Genomic DNA, 22,963 nt, shown 5'->3' with positions numbered 1-22,963 from the left:
GATGTGTGGAAATAAAAAGAGCGTGGTTGAGAGAGCAGAAGAGGGTGTTTTGAAATGGTTTGGTCACATGGAGAGAATGAGTGAGGAAAGATTGACCAAGAGGATATATGTGTCGGAGGTGGAGGGAACGAGGAGAAGAGGGAGACCAAATTGGAGGTGGAAAGATGGAGTGAAAAAGATTTTGTGTGATCGGGGCCTGAACATGCAGGAGGGTGAAAGGAGGGCAAAGAATAGAGTGAATTGGAGCGATGTGGTATACCGGGGTTGACGTACTGTCAGTGGATTGAATCAAGGCATGTGTATGGGGGTGGGTTGGGCCATTTCTTTCGTCTGTTTCCTTGCGCTACCTCGCAAACGCGGGAGACAGCGACAAAAAAAAAAAGAAAAGAAAGAAAGATATAAGAACTCAAGCCAACTTACCCCAGGAAGATCCCAGGTGAGCTGTTGTACAATATTATATTGGTTCCGACATCTCCGTTACAAGTTCAGGCGGGAATTCTCGTGAACTGGTATGAATACACTGAATCGCCCACACTTTGAAATACCTTGATGTTTTAGCTTCAAGCAGCAGATTGGTGCATGAGAAATCTATTAATTTGAATATTATTTTTTTAAGCCGATATATTTCATGACTTCAGTCAGTAAAGGCAAGACATAATCGAAACGCTTTACCAGTTCATTCACCATTAACATGCCGACGTGCAAGAGACAAGATGATCCAGACTCTAGTGGTTTCATTGCTAAAGAGTGCAGCCAAAAGTAACTGCACGGGACCACTGCATATTAAAGATTAACACAAAATTGAACAAAAATGTTATCTATGTATCTCTCCGTGGATAAACAGTTGAATGATGGAAATATCAGTCTTTATAGAATAATGATAAAAGTGAAACGTCGCACGCGGACAAGACCTGGACATTGCAGTGCAATCCAAAGTTGACCGATGCAGGTGACGAAGCTTCAAGTTAGAGGAAGATCCGGTTCTCCTTGAATCCGGATTTCTTATTTATGTTACCGTTCGCTTAGTTCCGACTGAAGAAATTGTGTCTAGTTACTCTGAAGAGGACTTGCAATAGAGAAAGATCGTACAGGTGATTGTAGCATTTTCAAGGCTAAAGAATATTATTTGTAGAAAAAACGTTTCGATAATACAAGTCATCTTTTGATACAGTGCTCATGATTTTTTAAGAATATATGCTTACTAAATCGAAGTCAGGTGTTCAGTACGAACACAACATATAGGCGATACTACTATCAAATGTAAACAAAAGAAAATATATTTCTCATAACATTATTTAGTTATGATGGATATATATTATTTATTAAGACTGAATTTAACAAAAGAAAGATATTCTGAGTTTTTCATTATTGGTTTGATTATCAGATATTGTGGCAGTGAGATCCCAACATTAATTGGTTATGACATGCATGGGATTTAAAAAACGACTTGATAGTGTTGTCGATGAGCTCCAGTGACGGAAGTGTTAAGGTGCCTCTGGTCATGGTGAGTAAAACTTGGGGAAAGTAAATCTAGTGATTTCATCATCTCGTGTCCGGAGGCAGAAATGGAACATAATTAGTCCCATTAGTCCCGGACTGATGTTTTCCTTCTATATTTCATCTTATTACCAGATCCATTGTTAGGGAAAATGTTCCTCCAGCTCGTACCATATCTTACCAGCTATCTCTCAGCTGAAGAACTATTGAGAATAGATCCACAAAGGATGGAATTTGATATTAAGATTTTAGTTGACCATTATTATTTCTGTAGAATAATCATCAATAGGTATATGTATTGAATTTATTTAGTAAGATATACATTTATATGTCCATCCTCCATTAGACAAACTTGAGATTGCAGTTTTGTTAGAAGGCAGTTGTAGCACTATCGAAATTAGCTTTGGAAACTTGCTAGTTTTGTTGTATGTGCATCATATAGTTTGTTGTGATTACAGAAATATGAGAACCCATCTGTTCTATTTTTCCTACTGAACAATGTTTGAAAAAGCCATGGTTGTATATCAGGGGTTGGCTAATTTAAGAGTAAATAATGCACTTGCAGAAAATCAACAGAACCAATGAAAACCTCACCTAACCACTTTGTCATTCAAGATTTATCATGATGTTTAATATTCTCATTGAAATATACCAGTCACACATATGAAAATGCTCCTTGCTGGAAGTCAACAAATAGACCACACAACCAGACACCAGCAGGAGAGATATATAATGTTACTATATATCTTATTCTCATTTCAGCCACTAGGTGAGGTTTTTATTGGCTTTGATGATATTTCACAAGTGTATTACCAACATATATATATATATATATATATATATATATATATATATATATATATATCCCTGGGGATAGGGGAGAAAGAATACTTCCCACGTATTCCCTGCGTGTCGTAGAAGGCGACTAAAAGGGAAGGGAGCGGGGGGCTGGAAATCCTCCCCTCTCGTTTTTTGTTAATTTTCCAAAAGAAGGAACAGAGAAGGGGGACAGGTGAGGATAATCCCTCAAAGGCCCAGTCCTCTGTTCTTAACGCTACCTCGCTATCGCGGGAAATGGCGAATAGTATGAAAAAAGAAAAAGAAAATATATATATATATATATTTTTTCTTTTTTTCATACTATTCGCTATTTCCCGCGATAGCGAGGTAGCGTTAAGAACAGAGGACTGGGCCTTTGAGGGAATATCCTTACCTGGCCCTCTTCTCTGTTCCTTCTTTTGGAAAATTAAAAAAAAAATAAAAAAACGAGAGGTGAGGATTTCCAGCCCCCCGCTTCCTATATATATATATATATATATATATATATATATATATATATATATTTTTTTTTTGCTTTGTCGCTGTCTCCTGCGTTTGCGAGGTAGCGCAAGGAAACAGACGAAAGAAATGGCCCAACCCACCCCCATACACATGTATATACATATGTCCACACACGCAAATATACATACCTACACAGCTTTCCATGGTTTACCCCAGACGCTTCACATGCCTTGATTCAATCCACTGACAGCACGTCAACCCCGGTATACCACATCGCTCCAATCCACTCTATTCCTTGCCCTCCTTTCACCCTCCTGCATGTTCAGGCCCCGATCACACAAAATCTTTTTCACTCCATCTTTCCACCTCCAATTTGGTCTCCCTCTTCTCCTCGTTCCCTCCACCTCCGACACATATATTCTCTTGGTCAATCTTTCCTCACTCATTCTCTCCATGTGCCCAAACCATTTCACAACACCCTCTTCCGCTCTCTCAACCACGCTCTTTTTATTTCCACACATCTCTCTTACCCTTACGTTACTTACTCGATCAAACCACCTCACACCACACATTGTCCTCAAACATCTCATTTCCAGCACATCCATCCTCCTGCGCACAACTCTATCCATAGCCTACGCCTCGCAACCATACAACATTGTTGGAACCACTATTCCTTCAAACATACCCATTTTTGCTTTCCGAGATAATGTTCTAGACTTCCACACATTCTTCAAGGCTCCCAGAATTTTCGCCCCCTCCCCCACCCTATGATCCACTTCCGCTTCCATGGTTCCATCCGCTGCCAGATCCACTCCTAGATATCTAAAACACTTCACTTCCTCCAGTTTTTCTCCATTCAAACTCACCTCCCAATTGACTTGACCCTCAACCCTACTGTACCTAATAACCTTGCTCTTATTCACATTTACTCTTAACTTTCTTCTTTCACACACTTTACCAAACTCAGTCACCAGCTTCTTCAGTTTCTCACATGAATCAGCCACCAGCGCTGTATCATCAGCGAACAACAACTGACTCACTTCCCAAGCTCTCTCATCCCCAACAGACTTCATACTTGCCCCTCTTTCCAAAACTCTTGCATTCACCTCCCTAACAACCCCATCCATAAACAAATTAAACAACCATGGAGAAATCACACACCCCTGCCGCAAACCTACATTCACTGAGAACCAATCACTTTCCTCTCTTCCTACACGTACACATGCCTTACATCCTCGATACAAACTTTTCACTGCTTCTAACAACTTGCCTCCCACACCATATATTCTTAATACCTTCCACAGAGCATCTCTATCAACTCTATCATATGCCTTCTCCAGATCCATAAATGCTACATACAAATCCATTTGCTTTTCTAAGTATTTCTCACATACATTCTTCAAAGCAAACACCTGATCCACACATCCTCTACCACTTCTGAAACCACACTGCTCTTCCCCAATCTGATGCTCTGTACATGCCTTCACCCTCTCAATCAATACCCCTCCATATAATTTACCAGGAATACTCAACAAACTTATACCTCTGTAATTTGAGCACTCACTCTTATCCCCTTTGCCTTTGTACAATGGCACTATGCACACATTCTGCCAATCCTCAGGCACCTCACCATGAGTCATACATACATTAAATAACCTTACCAACCAGTCAACAATACAGTCACCCCCTTTTTTAATAAATTCCACTGCAATACCATCCAAACCTGCTGCCTTGCCGGCTTTCATCTTCCGCAAAGCTTTTACTACCTCTTCTCTGTTTACCAAATCATTTTCCCTAACCCTCTCACTTTGCACACCACATCGACCAAAACACCCTATATCTGCCACTCTATCATCAAACACATTCAACAAACCTTCAAAATACTCACTCCATCTCCTTCTCACATCACCACTACTTGTTATCACCTCCCCATTTGCGCCCTTCACTGAAGTTCCCATTTGCTCCCTTGTCTTACGCACTTTATTTACCTCCTTCCAGAACATCTTTTTATTCTCCCTATGATAGAGTTGATAGAGATGCTCTGTGGAAGGTATTAAGAATATATGGTGTGGGAGGCAAGTTGTTAGAAGCAGTGAAAAGTTTTTATCGAGGATGTAAGGCATGTGTACGTGTAGGAAGAGAGGAAAGTGATTGGTTCTCAGTGAATGTAGGTTTGCGGCAGGGGTGTGTGATGTCTCCATGGTTGTTTAATTTGTTTATGGATGGGGTTGTTAAGGAGGTGAATGCAAGAGAATTGGAAAGAGGGGCAAGTATGAAGTCTGTTGGGGATGAGAGAGCTTGGGAAGTGAGTCAGTTGTTGTTCGCTGATGATACAGCGCTGGTGGCTGATTCATGTGAGAAACTGCAGAAGCTGGTGACTGAGTTTGGTAAAGTGTGTGAAAGAAGAAAGTTAAGAGTAAATGTGAATAAGAGCAAGGTTATTAGGTACAGTAGGGTTGAGGGTCAAGTCAATTGGGAGGTAAGTTTGAATGGAGAAAAACTGGAGGAAGTAAAGTGTTTTAGATATCTGGGAGTGGATCTGGCAGCGGATGGAACCATGGAAGCGGAAGTGGATCATAGGGTGGGGGAGGGGGGCGAAAATCCTGGGAGCCTTGAAGAATGTGTGGAAGTCGAGAACATTATCTCGGAAAGCAAAAATGGGTATGTTTGAAGGAATTGTGGTTCCAACAATGTTGTATGGTTGCGAGGCGTGGGCTATGGATAGAGTTGTGCGCAGGAGGATGGATGTGCTGGAAATGAGATGTTTGAGGACAATATGTGGTGCGAGGTGGTTTGATCGAGTAAGTAACGTAAGGGTAAGAGAGATGTGTGGAAATAAAAAGAGCGTGGTTGAGAGAGCAGAAGAGGGTGTTTTGAAATGGTTTGGGCACATGGAGAGAATGAGTGAGGAAAGATTGACCAAGAGAATATATGTGTCGGAGGTGGAGGGAACGAGGAGAAGTCGGAGACCAAATTGGAGGTGGAAAGATGGAGTGAAAAAGATTTTGTGTGATCGGGGCCTGAACATGCAGGAGGGTGAAAGGAGGGCAAGGAATAGAATGAATTGGATTGATGTGGTATACCGGGGTTGACATGCTGTCAGTGGATTGAATCAGGGCATGTGAAGCGTCTGTATAATAAATTCCACTGCAATACCATCCAAACCTGCTGCCTTGCCGGCTTTCATCTTTCGCAAAGCTTTTACTACCTCTTCTCTGTTTACCAAATCATTTTCCCTAACCCTCTCACTTTGCACACCACCTCAACCAAAACACCCTATATCTGCCACTCTATCATCAAACACATTCAACAAACCTTCAAAATACTCACTCCATCTCCTTCTCACATCACCACTACTTGTTATCACCTCCCCATTTGTGCCCTTCACTGAAGTTCCCATTTGCTCCCTTGTCTTACGCACTTTATTTACCTCCTTCCAGAACATCTTTTTATTCTCCCTAAAATTTAATGATACTCTCTCACCCCAACTCTCATTTGCCCTCTTTTTCACCTCTTGCACCTTTCTCTTGACTTCCTGTCTCTTTCTTTTATACATCTCCCACTCAATTGCATTTTTTCCCTGCAAATATCGTCCAAATGCCTCTCTCTTCTCTTTCACTAATAATCTTACTTCTTCATCCCGCCATTCACTACCCTTTCTAATCAACCCACCTCCCACTCTTCTCATGCCACAAGCATCTTTTGCGCAATCCATCACTGATTCCCTAAATACATCCCATTCCTCCCCCACTCCCCTTACTTCCATTGTTCTCACCTTTTTCCATTCTGTGCTCAGTCTCTCCTGGTACTTCCTCACACAAGTCTCCTTCCCAGGCTCACTTACTCTCACCACCCTCTTCACCCCAACATTCACTCTTCTTTTCTGAAAACCCATAGAAATCTTCACCTTAGCCTCCACAAGATAATGATCAGACATCCCTCCAGTTGCACCTCTCAGCACATTAACATCCAGAAGTCTCTCCTTCGCGCGCCTGTCAATTAACACGTAATCCAATAACGCTCTCTGGCCATCTCTCCTACTTACATACGTATACTTATGTATATCTCGCTTTTTAAACCAGGTATTCCCAATCACCAGTCCTTTTTCAGCACATAAATCTACAAGCTCTTCACCATTTCCATTTACAACACTGAACACCCCATGTATACCAATTATTCCCTCAACTGCCACATTACTCACCTTTGCATTCAAATCACCCATCACTATAACCCCGTCTCGTGCATCAAAACCACTAACACACTCATTCAGCTGCTCCCAAAACACTTGCCTCTCATGATCTTTCTTCTCATGCCCAGGTGCATATGCACCAATAATCACCCATCTCTCTCCATCAACTTTCAGTTTTACCCATATTAATCAAGAATTTACTTTCTTACATTCTATCACATACTCCCACAACTCCTGTTTCAGGAGTACTGCTACTCCTTCCCTTGCTCTTGTCCTCTCACTAACCCCTGACTTTACTCCCAAGACATTCCCAAACCACTCTTCCCCTTTACCCTTGAGCTTCGTTTCACTCAGAGCCAAAACATCCAGGCTCCTTTCCTCAAACATACCACCTATCTCTCCTTTTTTCACATCTTGGTTACATCCACACACATTTAGACGCCCCAGTCTGAGCCTTCGAGGAGGATGAGCACTCCCCGCGTGACTCCTTCTTCTGTTTCCCATTTTAGAAAGTTAAAAAATACAAGGAGGGGAGGATTTTTGGTCCCCCGCTCCCGTCCCCTCTAGTCGCCTTCTACGACACGCGAGGAATGCGTGGGAAGTATTCTTTCACCCCTATCCCCAGGGATAATATATATATATATATATATATATATATATATATATATATATATATATATATATATATATATATGTGTGTGTGTGTTTTAGATATCTGGGAGTGGATCTGGCAGCGGATGGAACCATGGAAGCGGAAGTGGATCATAGGATGGGGGAGGGGGTGAAAATTCTGGGGGCCTTGAAGAATGTGTGGAAGTCGAGAACATTATCTCGGAAAGCAAAAATGGGTATGTTTGAAGGAATAGTGGTTCCAACAATGTTGTATGGTTGCGAGGCGTGGGCTATGGATAGAGTTGTGCGCAGGAGGATGGATGTGCTGGAAATGAGATGTTTGAGGACAATGTGTGGTGTGAGGTGGTTTGATCGAGTGAGTAACGTAAGGGTAAGAGAGATGTGTGGAAATAAAAAGAGCGTGGTTGAGAGAGCAGAAGAGGGTGTTTTGAAGTGGTTTGGGCACATGGAGAGAATGAGTGAGGAAAGATTGACCAAGAGGATATATGTGTCGGAGGTGGAGGGAACGAGGAGAAGAGGGAGACCAAATTGGAGGTGGAAAGATGGAATGAAAAAGATTTTGTGTGATCGGGGCCTGAACATGCAGGAGGGTGAAAGGAGGGCAAGGAATAGAGTGAATTGGAGCGATGTGGTATACCGGGGTTGACGTGCTGTCAGTGGATTGAATCAAGGCATGTGAAGCGTCTGGGGTAAACCATGGAAAGCTGTGTAGGTATGTATATTTGCGTGTGTGGACGTATGTATATACATGTGTATGGGGGGGGGGTTGGGCCATTTCTTTCGTCTGTTTCCTTGCGCTACCTCGCAAACGCGGGAGACAGCGACAAAGTATAATAAATAAATAAATAAATGATATATATATATATATATATATATATATATATATATATATATATAGAGAGAGAGAGAGAGAGAGAGAGAGAGGGAAAGCGTATGATAGAGTTGACAAATATGCCTTGTAAACGGTGCTCCGAAATCATGGTGCGCACTGAAAGCTATTTATGTTAGCCAGGAATTTTTTTTTTCCATCTATTTATCTATTTCTTTCTTTAACCAAGCATTAAGACGTGTGCGAGTAGAAAGGAAGAAGGCAAGTGGTTCCATGTCAGGGAGGTGTGATTTTATCATGGTTGATCAATCCGATGGTCTTATAGTATTTGATATGCTGGGGATGGGGGAGCTTGGGAAGTGAGTAAACTGCTGTTTGCAGATGACACAGATCTGTTCTCATAGTTTGGAGGAATGTGTGAAAGGAGGAAGGTGAGAGTTAATGTGAACAAATGTAAGGAAATGTGGTGCAGCGGAGGGGTCGAGACAGGTCGTTTTGAGTGTAAGTTGGTATGGGAAACACCTGGAAGAAGAGTAGTGCTTCTGATACTTAGGGGTGGATGTGATAGCGGGTGAAGCCATGAGGGATGAAGTGAGTCATGGGCTGCCAAGACGGGCTATGGTCCTGGGTGCACCGAGGAACATGGGGAAGGAGAGGCCAGTGTCTTTAAGGACAATGTTGGGTAAATTTAAAGGCATAGTTGTCACAGTGTTTTATGGATGTGAGTCTTGGACCTTAAATTCAGAAGTAAGGAGGAGTGTGGATGTGCTTGAGGACGAAATGTGGCGTGAGACAGATAAATCATGTAAGGAATGAGAAAGTGTGAGAGGTGCATTAGTAATTTCAGTCTGATTACGAGGGTTGGCAAGGGCCTGCTGAAAGTCTTTGGGCAAATGAAATGGAGAATTGAGGGAAAACCGAGTGGGATGAGCAAGGGGAGAGACCGAGGAGATTGAGGGATAGAACGAGGCTATGGGGTATCGGGTCCTATCAATTAGGATGGTGAGAGGCGTGCAATCGATAGGATAGATTGGATCGATGTGGTATTTAGGGGGCTACGTGCTGTCAGTGGGCTCAACAGGGCAGTGAACGAACTATGAAGCGGTCTATGGGACTTTGCTATGGAAGGTGAGCTCTTGATCCTGGATTTCAAACATGTCAACTAGAGATTGGATGTGTGCAAGTAAGCTAGTGTTACTTTGCTCCTGGTGCTACCTTCATAAATTGGGAAAGAAAATTAGGTATATGATTATATGATGTGATCATTACACGAAAGTGCACTTGGGAACTTACCGTGTTTAATTCCCCGTGGACAAATAGGAATATATATATATATATATATATATATATATATATATATATATATATATATATATATATATATATGTATATATATATGTGTATATATATTTTTTTTTTTTTTTTTATACTTTGTCACTGTCTCCCGCGTTTGCGAGGTAGCGCAAGGAAACAGACGAAAGAAATGGCCCAACCCCCCCCCATACACATGTACATACATACGTCCACACACGCAAATATACATACCTACACAACTTTCCATGGTTTACCCCAGACGCTTCACATGCCTTGATTCAATCCACTGACAGCACGTCAACCCCGGTATACCACATCGCTCCAATTCACTCTATTCCTTGCCCTCCTTTCACCCTCCTGCATGTTCAGGCCCCGATCACACAAAATCTTTTTCACTCCATCTTTCCACCTCCAATTTGGTCTCCCTCTTCTCCTTGCTCCCTCCACCTCCGACACATATATCCTCTTGGTCAATCTTTCCTCACTCATCCTCTCCATGTGCCCAAACCACTTCAAAACACCCTCTTCTGCTCTCTCAATCACGCTCTTTTTATTTCCACACATCTCTCTTACCCTTACGTTACTCACTCGATCAAACCACCTCACACCACACATTGTCCTCAAACATCTCATTTCCAGCACATCCATCCTCCTGCGCACAACTCTATCCATAGCCCACGCCTCGCAACCATACAACATTGTTGGAACCACTATTCCTTCAAACATACCCATTTTTGCTTTCCGAGATAATGTTCTCGACTTCCACACATTCTTCAAGGCCCCCAGAATTTTCGCCCCCTCCCCCACCCTATGATCCACTTCCGCTTCCATGGTTCCATCCGCTGCCAGATCCACTCCCAGATATCTAAAACACTTCACTTCCTCCAGTTTTTCTCCATTCAAACTCACCTCCCAATTTACTTGACCCTCAACCCTACTGTACCTAATAACCTTGCTCTTATTCACATTTACTCTTAACTTTCTTCTTCCACACACTTTACCAAACTCAGTCACCAGCTTCTGCAGTTTCTCACATGAATCAGCCACCAGCGCTGTATCATCAGCGAACAACAACTGACTCACTTCCCAAGCTCTCTCATCCCCAACAGACTTCATACTTGCCCCTCTTTCCAAAACTCTTGCATTCACCTCCCTAACAACCCCATCCATAAACAAATTAAACAACCATGGAGACATCACACACCCCTGCCGCAAACCTACATTCACTGAGAACCAATCACTTTCCTCTCTTCCTACACGTACACATGCCTTACATCCTCGATAAAAACTTTTCACTGCTTCTAACAACTTTCCACCCACACCATATATTCTTAATACCTTCCACAGAGCATCTCTATCAACTCTATCATATGCCTTCTCCAGATCCATAAATGCTACATACAAATCCATTTGCTTTTCTAAGTATTTCTCACATACATTCTTCAAAGCAAACACCTGATCCACACATCCTCTACCACTTCTGAAACCACACTGCTCTTCCCCAATCTGATGCTCTGTACATGCCTTCACCCTCTCAATCAGTACCCTCCCATATAATTTATATATATATATATATATATATATATATATATATATATATATATGTGTGTGTGTGTGTGTGTGTGTGTGTGTGTGTGTGTGTGTGTATTCCTCTGAGTCCACACTGAAAATGAAACACGATAAGTTCCCAAGTGCACTTTTGTGTAATAATCATGTCATCAGGGGAGACACAAGAGAAAAATAACAGTCAGTTGAAATACAGTGAAGAGATATAGCTAGGATGCCATTTGGTAAACATGTGATTGTCCAAGATATATACATAAACGCCCATACACGTACATTTACATACATATACATATCAACGTACACATACATATATATACACGGACACATAAATATATGCACACATATATATTTATACTTGCTGCCTTCATCCATTCACGTCACTATCCTGCCACACAGGAAATAGCATCCCCCCTTCATCGAGGTAGCACCAGGAAAAGACAAAAAGGCCACAATCATTTACACTCAGTCTCTAGCTCTCTATTCACATTCAGGCCTCACAGACCTTTCCATGGTTTACTCCAGATGCTTCACATGCTGTGGTTCAGTGAATTGACTGCACATCAAACCCGGTATACCACATTGTTCCAATTCACTCTATTCCTTGCATGCTTTTCACCCTCCTGTATGTTCAGGCCCCCATTGCTGAAAATCTTTTTCACTCCATCCTTTGACCTCCAATTATTTATTTGCGTGTGTTTAAGACCATTCAAGGTCCATCTTTGCCCAAATTTCATGAATGGCTGCCTGCAGCTTAGGTAGAGGGAGTATCCCTGTTATATAATTCAGTTTTCATAAGTTCACACGAGTTTTCTGTTAGATTGAAATTCAATGAATTCCCCGGGCCAGTCACTGAAAAACTCCACTATACAGTCCTTGAGCCAGTTAATGAATAGTTTGGCAGTGTGTCAGGGAGCTCCATCCTGCATGAACACTTCAGCCTTGCACTTGTCAGACAAATCTGGAAGATGGTCTCACAACAGCTCAAGGTAAATATGTGTTTCCATAGTTTCATTCTTTGGGAACACTAACAAGGTCCCCAACACTATGATAACTGAAAGTCTCATACCATAAGTGAAGCAGGGATATTTATAGTGCTTGCAGTGTTCATGGAGTTCAATGGTTTGCAGCCTGGTCAACTGTAAGCGTGCCCACCACAGCCACCTTTTACAGACATTTCTGAACTTAGCCTTATCCCACACTACATATTTCTTACAAAAATTGACTCTTTTCTTCTGGTACCTATGGGTTATGAGCAGTTTGGGACACCTGTTTTCTTCTGGTGCCTATGGGTTTTGATCGGTTTGGGATGCAGCCTGCAGCTTAGGTTTTTAAGGTCCTTGTGTGATTCGTGGCTGCATTGTCCTTACCAACACATCAATGAGCAGTCAAGGGGTTGTTCTTTTACCTCTTTTGCACTTAAGCATGAATCTGCATCCACTTGGCATTTAAGAACACTCAGAGTATGTGGAGAGGTTTTTCTGGCCTTCCCAAGGGGTTTCATGTGGGTAAGTGTAGCAATGCTGCTACTTAAATTTTTCACCCATCATTATACTAATATCATGCTGACACTGGTGATAGAAATTTTCCTGTGTCTTTTTCTCCTTGTAATGTCAGTTAAGGAAGTTATTTTGTCATGAGTATTTCCAGCCATTGTAGGTGGTAGAGGTACAAAAAAAAAAAAAAAAAAAAAGGTGAAAATCCAGGACTTAAGTGGGGAGCACAGCAAGGCTTTCCCACCCCTATATAACAGATGAATTGCTACTGAGGCAGGCTCATGTAGTATGCCTGCTTGACACAGTTGCCACTGCTTGCTAGAGGGTCTCAACTTCAGAAGTGGACACCAGCGCTATTTTAGGCAAGGGAAAGTGATTCATGGCACTGCCCATTTGTGCCTACTTCATTGGCAGGCACTGTATATATTCACTGAGATATGTTAAGAAAGAGTTTATAAATATTCTTTGTTTTATGATAATTTCAGATGATACTTAAATACTTGACTTCTATGGATAGGGCCTTACAGCCTTAGAAGGAAAATTTTTCTTGTATAAACCATATTTGTATGTGACTTTTACTGTTAAACTATGTGGTATTTCAGTGGACTGCTTTTACCAATTTTTTTGAGATGAGACTAGAAATACTTATGGTATAGAAAATATATGTATGCTTGTGGTGGTTGCTAAAATATTCACTACATTTGATGTTGAAAAAACATTCTTCCAGGCAAAGAGATATACACTTATTGCACATACTGAAAAGAAAGATGTATCATTGGTCAAGGCTTGGTCAGAATGATTGGATTTTCTTGGACCTACAGAATCATAACCTACTTTAGAAAGAAAATTAATTGAAAAATGGCATTTCCTTATTTACATGTGTGAACTATTGTTTTTTTTTTTCCACAAGAATTAGGTGATTGCTGAAGCTCCAGGAACAAAACTGGACAGTCCTAAGATAATCTCAAAAATTAATTAGATATTTTTTGGTAAAATATTTTGAATCTAGTAACTGTAGTGTATTGGATATATTTGCTCCAAAAGAAATTATTACTTTCATACTGGGATACCTTTGTTTCTTTAAGATTGCTAACATTACATTCCCAGCATTAGTCAGTTTTCAACTTAATGGTACGAGATTCTTTCTAGAGGATTACATAGACTTGTGGCATTTGTTTAGGCGCATTTTACAAAAGTTATTAATCATCTATATATACTTAGAATGCATCATTGCTCTACTCATCTCCTGCTTTATCATATCTTCCACCCATCCATACTCTGCCATCACCCAGGTCTTCTATGTTATCACTCACATCTCTGCCATCACCCATATCACCTGTGTCATCTTCCACATCTGTGTCATTACCCACATCTATGTCATCACTCACATATGTTCCCTAAATTACACTCTGCCTCTCCAGCACTTCATTTTTTTTCACTTGCAATCTGTCACTGTACAGTATACTAAACCTTCATTTCTGTGTGACTTTTTACTGCTTATTTACTTTGTAACAAAATGAGTTAGTTTTCCTAACATATTGATTTTTCTTTTTATACAGTATTCACTTTTTTTTTTTCATTCATACTTTTATTAAGTACAGGGCTTGTGTTTTGATGTACTGAAAGGATATGTGGATATCTTATCTTCAGTTTAACTTTTTTCTCTCATCGTATAGATGTCTGCCTTTTGAAATAAAACAGTTTTACAGTTAAAATCTGAAACAAATAGAATGATGGTATAAGTAATTTTGTCAGAAACATATGAAATACTGGATTATTGTAATTCATTCTTAGTGTTATTTTCATGCTAGAGTGGCTGTGAAGATGGGTGGGACAAGAAACATGGAGAAAATAATGCTAAATATTGACCATGTGCAACAGAGGCATACTTGGGACTGTGGCCTGGCGTGCATCATGATGATTTTGCCTCCACAGATTCGCTCTAGATTCTCTGGCAGATTTTATCGGATATGTCAAGAAGAAGGATTTGACAAAAGGTACAGACAGAACAGTGTTATTGTTTAGCAGTTGTAGATTTTCTTTTCTACAAATTCTTTGTGATATGCAATACCTGATCTGATGTCGTTTCCTGCTCGGTGATAGGATTGCCTTTGTAGTCTCCTCCATCCATTGGTTATGTCATACCTCTAGTTCATCTTCATGATTTAGCCTCACGCACATTTTTTTTGCTATCTCTCTGTATCTCTCGGATCTGTTCACATATACTTCCACATAGAATATTAATTTTTCCTTTACTTTATTGATTATGGTATGTGTTTTGCAATTTCATATATTTCTTGAACTTCATCCATTCCCCTTTCTTCTTCCTAAATACCCCATTCCCTTCTCAAGTAGTCCATTTCAGACTCATGTTTTTTGAAAATTAGTCTTGTGAATGTGAAACATCGTAATTATTGCTTACACCAGAGTAAGCTATGCCAATTCTTCCAGTAATCCTTTGGACTTTCTCTCACAGAAGCATCAGTTTTTCTGTTTTTATCATCAGCAGTGTTCTCACTTGTTTCCAAAATTTCTTGTCAGTTTCTTTCTCCATACCAAGAATTTCTGAGAATATGAAATTAAAGTCATGTTCATTACATGCATCTAGATTGAACGTTTAGATTCTCCATTAGCAAATACAGCATAATATGTTTAATTTTGTCATTTTTCTTATGAATCCTATATGTAATTCACCTGAGATATCATTTGCTTATCGTAATTTTTATTATTTCTTTTTTCAGTACCTGGAGCATTGACCTAGCATATTTGCTTCAGAGATTTGGAGTCAAGCATCGCTACATGACAGTCACTTTGGGTGTTGACCCAGGGTTTTCATCTGAGAGTTTTTATGACCATGTGCTCAGTAAGGTAAGCTTTTGTTTTTCTGTCCACTTCTCAAAGCATTTTCAGTTTGCTATTAGATTTTAAGAGTTTTTAATACACATGTGTATTTGGTATAGTGATTAAATGATATGCTGTTTAGTTAAATCCATTCAGCATATCACCTTGAAAACCATTGAAGTATGAATTTTTTTTGTTCATCACTGATCTCTTCCATCACAGAAGGTGACAGTGATCTTATAAGCTGTTGTTTACGAGATTATTTTGGATGAACCATAACTTTTTGTGCGCTTTGTTACTGGTAATAGTAGCAATTATTACCATTTTAATGCCTGTTTGACAGAATTGTGTTATGCAATGACTGAGTTCAATGACTGACTCCTGAAAACTTTGATTACTTACAGTGAAATATCCCATCATCTTATGACTTTATTTTCGTCAGGATTAGGTCTCTTGGATTTGCATAGAACTGCATTATAAAATTTTGAGTGATTAAATGACCCAGTTTGAAATATAAAGGAATCATCTTATTAACATTAAGACAAAGAGGAAAATTTGCACTATTTCAGTTTTTCTTAAGTCAGAAAGATATATCTGTCCTTAGTGCTGAACCTGGCTAGTTTTTAATCAATGATATGACATCAGTAACCCTTTTATGGTTCCCTTGAGGTTTCTCTGCTGTCAGTAGCAGGGAAAATGATAGTCTCTGTTAGGGTGAGAAATTTTTCAGTGATATTGAGCTCCCTTTTGTCTATAACAATAATACACCCTTGCCAAAGATGACTTTTCACTCATGTAACCATGTGGGGGCAAAGTCTGGTAGTAACACCTGCCTGGTTATAAGGCAAAAGTAGTTTTATAGAATCAGTCAACATCATTTCATACCATAATAAGAAACATACAGAAATGTTGAGGATTTTCTTTTTTTTTTTGTGTGTGTGTGTGTGTGTGTAGTGACTAATGAGTCACAGTAAAATATGACGTAATCAAAGCCATCTACGGTGGAAAAAAAAGGTAGAGAAAAAGAATGTGATGTTAATCAGGGATTCACAAGTTTTTCTTTTATACCCGATTCCTATATGTAGAAAGGTTATATTCAAATGGAAAGGTGACAGAAGAGCAGTCCTCACTGTTTGAAAAGAGTTATATCATAATCAGTTCTCAGGTTGCCACTCTCCCCTCAGAAACCATGACACTGCATGCTGTGGTTCCAAGTTTTGTTGGCAATGACACATGTAGACAGATTACAAATAAGCAGGAATATAGAATACATCTCAAGCAGCACTCATTTACTGTTTTAATGCATGTCAGCAACTATATGATGGTGATACTCAGAACTTTTTCACTGTCAAATAAAGTTATTAATTTCAAGAACTTTTTCTGGTTACATGTATTGTGCTGGAGACTTGAATGTGGCAAATATGGTTTTAGAGAAACAGAGATGCCCTGTGGTAATGTGGATATATGCTGTAAATGGAAAACTAATATATGCAATGAGGAGATTTTACCAGAGGACAGGACTTATGTGCAGGTAAAAAGGAAGTGTGTGTGAAGTTGAAGTTGGGATGGAAGTTGTGTCATTTCAGTGTTGGTCTTCATCTCTTTATGGAGTGAATGGTGAGGGAGGTAAATGTGAGGGTCTTAGAGCTAGAAGTGGAAGTGGAGGGGATGATAGGTATATCATTTGCTGTCTGCAGATGACTTGGATTTGATGGCAAACTCAAGAGGTTGGTGACATAATTTGGGAGAGATTATGAAGGAATAAGGTTGAAAAGTATTATGAAAAAAAAATGATAATGCAGTTGAGGGATGATTCAGGACTACTTAAGTATGTATTTGAATGGAAAGGACTTAGGGGAAGAAGAGTGCTTAAGGAGGAGCTTGAGGATATGGCAGTAATTGGAACCTTGGTGTTTGAATTGAGTTGCATAAAGGAAGAGGGGGTTCATGTCTTAGGTGTGTTATAGAGGGTGTGAAAGAAAAAAAAAAGGTGATGTTTGTAAGAGCTAGGATGCTATCTTAGAAGGTATAGAGTCTGAACAGTGTTGTATGGATGTGAGTCATGGTGTTTGAACTCGAGGATAGAAAGTAGGAAGAGGTTGTATGCATTGGAAATGAAATGCTTAAGAATGCTGTATGGTGTGAGGCAGTTACAGTGTCAGAGGTAGGTTTGTTAGTAAGCATAGTGTAATAGAGAGAGCTGACTAGGATGTACTGATATGGTTTGAGGATATGGAGAGGAGGAATGTAGAGAGATTTTCAAAGATGATCTGTATATCAGAAGTGGAGGGAGCAAGAGGGAGGTGAGGCTGAAGAGGTGGAAGTATGGAGTAAAGGTGGCTTTGGTCCACAAGGATCTGGCCTGAACATTCAGGTGAGCAACATGCACAGACTGGATGGAAAGAATTGGAACAATTTAATAAAAGGGATATCACATGCTATCAGTGGGCTGAACTAGGGCATTTAAAGCAATTAAAATAAATCATGGATAAGTCTTTGGGGCTTGGTTGTAGATGGTACATAATGGCTTTATTCCATTATATGCCACAATTTCAGTCTGGATGTGTGAAAATAAGGCAGTTGTTCATCTTTACCTGATGCTACCTTGCAAAGACAGATGGGAAAATAATATTTTTTTCAACTTCTTTGCAGATTATCAGTTGAAAAACAGAGGATGTAGGAGATAATTCCAGGAGTATGTTAAGTAAATAATCATTAATTGGTTAGAAACTGAATGTAATAATTTTCAGTATGTGGGCCACTGTGATAATTAGCATTATACATTTGTACTCCAGTTTATTTTCCCTCTTCTCCATGCCTTCTTTTTTATCCTCTCGTTTGTTGATACCAAAGGTTGTAGTCATGGAAAAAAAGGTCTTCATACAAATATCTCTTATTTGTTCAGGATGCTCCCTATTTTTCCCATTTAACTTGTATTACTTTCTGATGTTTCACCAACAGCTGAATATTTAAATGTTACAGCTAATTTAACATTTAAAACTCTGATGGTTCTTGAACTTAGGAATGGGATCTCCGACACTGTAACATTCAAAAGTGAACGTAATTACAAGGCACACCAGGACCTCAACTTACAACAGAGCTGTGTTCCTAGACACCTGTCAAAAATCATATCTGTTGTAAGTTGAATATTTGAAATTTATGTGCTTGGGATTATGTCGAACAGCTATTTTACCCATCTAGCCCATATGGATGGATATGTACTGTATCTGAAGCAACTCAGTTTACCACCCATATACAAACACTTTTTCATGGTGTAATCTAGATGATATGTAATGAAAAATTACTGAAAAAGATACAGTTCTGAAATGTGGTTATGAGGAGTTTAGGTGTTAGTAGAATGGGATAGGATGGATGGGGGGTTACAGGGAGGGAGTGGGAGGGGTACTAGGGTTATCTGTATCTTCCCCTGAATTAGCTGTTCTCTCATGAGTATCTTAAACATTCCTTCAAGACATATTGAAATGCCTAAACTTACTTTTGATGCAATAGATAATGGGGTGGCAATGAGTACAAATGAAAACATTTTGCCGGTTTGTGGAAAACATATGGAATAGTATTGTGCTGTGACATCATTATGATATGAATAACAAGTACTCAAATATTAGAAATTATGATCACATATTAAAAGACATATAAGATATAAAGGTAAAAAATTTTTGGTTTTTCATTGTTCTTGCCCATTGAAGCATGGCATTGGCATTGAAGTCAATACAACATACCCTAATTCTGAAATGTTGTAAGTCTAAAACATTGCAAATCAAAGCATTGGAAATTGAAGCCCTGTTGTGCAAAATTGCCACATGTTCCACGTCATTTAATGTGTTAGAAGCAGCTTTTTGAACATGGATTGGTAGATACGGCGTACGTTTATAATTCTCCAGTTTAAGTTTTTATGAAACCATATTCTCACAAGTTGTTATTCCATCAACAGGATGCCCAGAGAGTACTAGAACGCTTTAAACAAGCTAGCAGTCATGGAGTTGTTGTGGAGCAAGGAGCCACAACGCTCAATGACATCTTATCCCACCTCTGTCAGGAAGGCCCAGTCATCCTGCTCACCAATGCCCACTTACTCATATGCATTAGATGTGCAAGGGCTATGCCACACCTACGTTCTTGTCTCCCCTGCTCACCTCCATACCAAGGACATTATGTCCTCCTTATTGGTTTTGATTTGAAGAAGAGCCATATTTATTACAGAAATCCTTCTTTTAAAAATCGTATTTGTTCCATATCATTTAGTAAATTAGATGAGGCTAGACAGAGTTATGGTACAGATGAAGATGTTATTTTCATTTACGGTAGCTTTAAACATCAGAGTTCATCATAAAATTATGCAAACAGAGTTTATCATAATGTAAAAAAATTTCAGTTGAATATATGATTTCTGTAGATATACAGCAATTGTGGTTTGTGGAGAAATTTTTCAGATTTACCCAGTTAAATAGCTGGAGCAATCATGAAAGATGTACATAAGTTGAAATATTTTTCCTTTAAGGAACTGAGTTGGTTGAAATAGGTATGACTGGATATTGAACTGTCAAAGATTTATTATAAGGTGGAACAAAATTTTAGACATAGTTCTGTCAAAGCTACTCTCAAAACTTTATTTCAGAGGCTCATTTTGTTTTACTCCCTTCTCACTTTGTTTAGATCTTTATCATGTGTGCATTTTGGAAAAACACATCCTTGAATCATACTGGCGAATTAATTTGTTGTCCTTGATATTCGTGGTTTATGCATAAGTAATAGGATTTTCACCTTCACTTTTCAAGGCTGAAATGCTCTTCTCCCCTGTAATTCATGTCAATCTTGAATTAAGGATCATACTTGGGATGTTACTGCAGTTGTTGAAAAGAGAAATGCTTTGTAAATGTTTTTAGCACTGACATTAGGAGTTTTAGATTGTTTAAGAATGTCCATTGTACAGTCTAACATCTCCAGTCTGGTAATCTAAACTAAAGCATCTCTCATACTCTGGCATTTGTAAGGGTTCTGGTTCTCAGTGGTGGCACATGTGAGAGTACTGGTTTTCAGTGATGGCTCTTTGAGGGTACTGGTACTCAGCAATGGCAATTGTGTGGGTACTGGTTCTCAGTGATGGCTTTTGTGAGGGGACTGGTTCTCAATAATGGTGCTTATAAAGGTAGTGGTTCTCAATGACGACACTTGTGAGGGTACTGGTTCTCAGTAGTGGCACTTGTGAGGGCTAATGGTTCTCAGTAATTGCACTTGTGAGGGTATTGGTTCTCAGTAATGGCACTTGCGAGGGTATTGGTTCTCAGTAATGGCACTTGTGAGGGTACTGGTTTTCAGTGGTGGCACTTTTGAGGGTACTGGTTCTCAATGATGCCTCTTATGAGGGCGATGGTTCTCAGAGATGGCACTTGTGAGGGTACTGGTTCTCATTAATGGCACTTGTGAGGATACTGGTTCTTAGTGAAACAGCACTTGTTTTTGTGGAATTTATTGCATTATTTATAACAATTTCATGACATCCCACCTTCGCATTCATATCACCCATTACAGTCGCCTTTCTCTCCTTCTCAGAATCATTTATACTGTCATTCAGATATCTCCAGAAATGCTTCATTTTATCCCTGCCTTACACAGTCTTCATTTTCACAGATGCATATACCCATACCCGTGCATACTTCTTAATTCCAGTCTTTCCTTTCACCATATTATTCTTGATCCATTCCATGTATGCTCTGTAACACTCTCCTATGCTCTTGATGATAGCACCGTTGCACATCCTTCTTTCCTGATATTTTTCATTCAGTCCCGTTCACACCACTCCTCCTTCGACATCCAACCATAATTTGCATTCATTTACATTTTCACTCCATACACCATGCCCAAGAATATGGGTTTTCCCAATCACCAGCACATCCAAACTATAACTTAAATTTCTCTACAAGCTCCCTCCTTTTACTCTCACCAGTCATCACATTTGCATTCAAAGCCATTTCCTTCAGTCTCTTATCCCTTTTACTCCTCAGCATAACTGGTAAACTCCACTGCTACTTCTTAACCTTTGTGTCTCACCCTTGACAGGCCACTGGCAGAGGTAGTGGGGCTCCCTAATTGTTGAAAAACTAAAGCCCAAGTACACCTCAAGTGTTTGTTTGTATTTTGTTTGTATTTAAGAAACTACTATTTCCCTGTTGGAGTTGAGCAAAGCCTGTCTCTTCTGTTCCACCCATAAGGGTGTAATAACAAGGCCAACACAAGAAGGCAGGGTGAGACTTGAATACTCTGGAAAACTAGAGTATCCCCTTAAGGCAATGAAATTTACAAGTTTTTCAACTTTTGAGCCCATACCGTAGTAGCAGCATTTCATAAGTCCCATTGGTTACATTACTGCCACTGCATAAAGAACATGTAATGAAAAGATATAAGTCAGAACATGTAACACAGTAACCACGGTGCACAATGATAGAATTGTCTTTCATGGATTTATGAGTGACCAATACAAGTTCTGATATATATTTCATTTATTTATTTATTATACTTTGTCGCTGTCTCCCGCGTTTGCGAGGTAGCGCAAGGAAACAGACGAAAGAAATGGCCCAACCCACCCCCATACACATGTATATACATACGTCCACACACGCAAATATACATACCTACACAGCTTTCCATGGTTTACCCCAGACGCTTCACATGCCTTGATTCAATCCACTGACAGCACGTCAACCCCGGTATACCACATCGCTCCAATTCACTCTATTCCTTGCCCTCCTTTATTGCATGACATGCATTATTGCATGACAGCTAGAGACTGAGTGTGAACGAATGGGGCCTTCGTTGTCTTTTCCTAGCGCTACCTCGCACACATGAGGGGGGGAGGGGGTTGTTATTCCATGTGTGGCGAGATGGCGGTGGGAATGAATAAAGGCAGACTGTATGAATTATGTACATGTGTATATATGTATATGTCTGTGTGTGTATATATATGTGTAGATTGAGATGTATAGGTATGTATATTTGTGTGTGTGGACGTGTATGTACATACATGTGTATGGGGGTGGGTTGGGCCCTTTCTTTCGTCTGTTTCCTTACGCTACCTCGCAAACACGGGAGACAGCGACAAAGCAAAAAAAAAAAAATATATATAATATACATATATATATATATATATATATATATATATATATATATATATATATATATATATATATATATATATATGGTAAAGTGTGTAGAAGAAGAAAGTTGAGAGTAAATGTGAATAAGAGCAAGGTTATTAGGTACAGTAGGGTTGAGGGTCAAGTCAATTGGGAGGTGAGTTTGAGT

The 22,963-nt window shown here is 39.7% G+C and overlaps 1 protein-coding gene across 2 annotated transcripts; it reads left to right on the top strand.

The window, feature by feature from the left end:
* Positions 1–1,029: 1,029 nt before the first annotated feature.
* LOC139761478 (protein GUCD1) lies at positions 1,030–22,778 on the top strand. Of its 2 annotated transcripts, XM_071685732.1 has the most exons (5): positions 1,030–1,091; positions 1,385–1,504; positions 14,614–14,799; positions 15,544–15,670; positions 19,596–22,778. In XM_071685732.1, exons 3-5 carry the CDS (start codon positions 14,627–14,629, stop codon positions 19,992–19,994), a joined length of 699 nt encoding a protein of 232 aa, XP_071541833.1. In that variant the 5' UTR covers positions 1,030–1,091; positions 1,385–1,504; positions 14,614–14,626; the 3' UTR covers positions 19,995–22,778. The 2 variants fall into 2 exon arrangements, with proteins under 2 accessions (XP_071541833.1, XP_071541832.1); XM_071685731.1 differs by lacking the exon at positions 1,030–1,091 and having other exon boundaries at positions 1,102–1,504.
* Positions 22,779–22,963: the final 185 nt, after the last annotated feature.

This window comes from Panulirus ornatus, chromosome 40, assembly GCF_036320965.1.
Source record: "Panulirus ornatus isolate Po-2019 chromosome 40, ASM3632096v1, whole genome shotgun sequence".
Taxonomy (NCBI): Eukaryota; Metazoa; Arthropoda; class Malacostraca; order Decapoda; family Palinuridae; genus Panulirus; species Panulirus ornatus.
The sequence above is the reverse complement of the archived record's forward strand: the minus strand, read 5'-3'. Positions and strand labels throughout refer to the sequence as shown.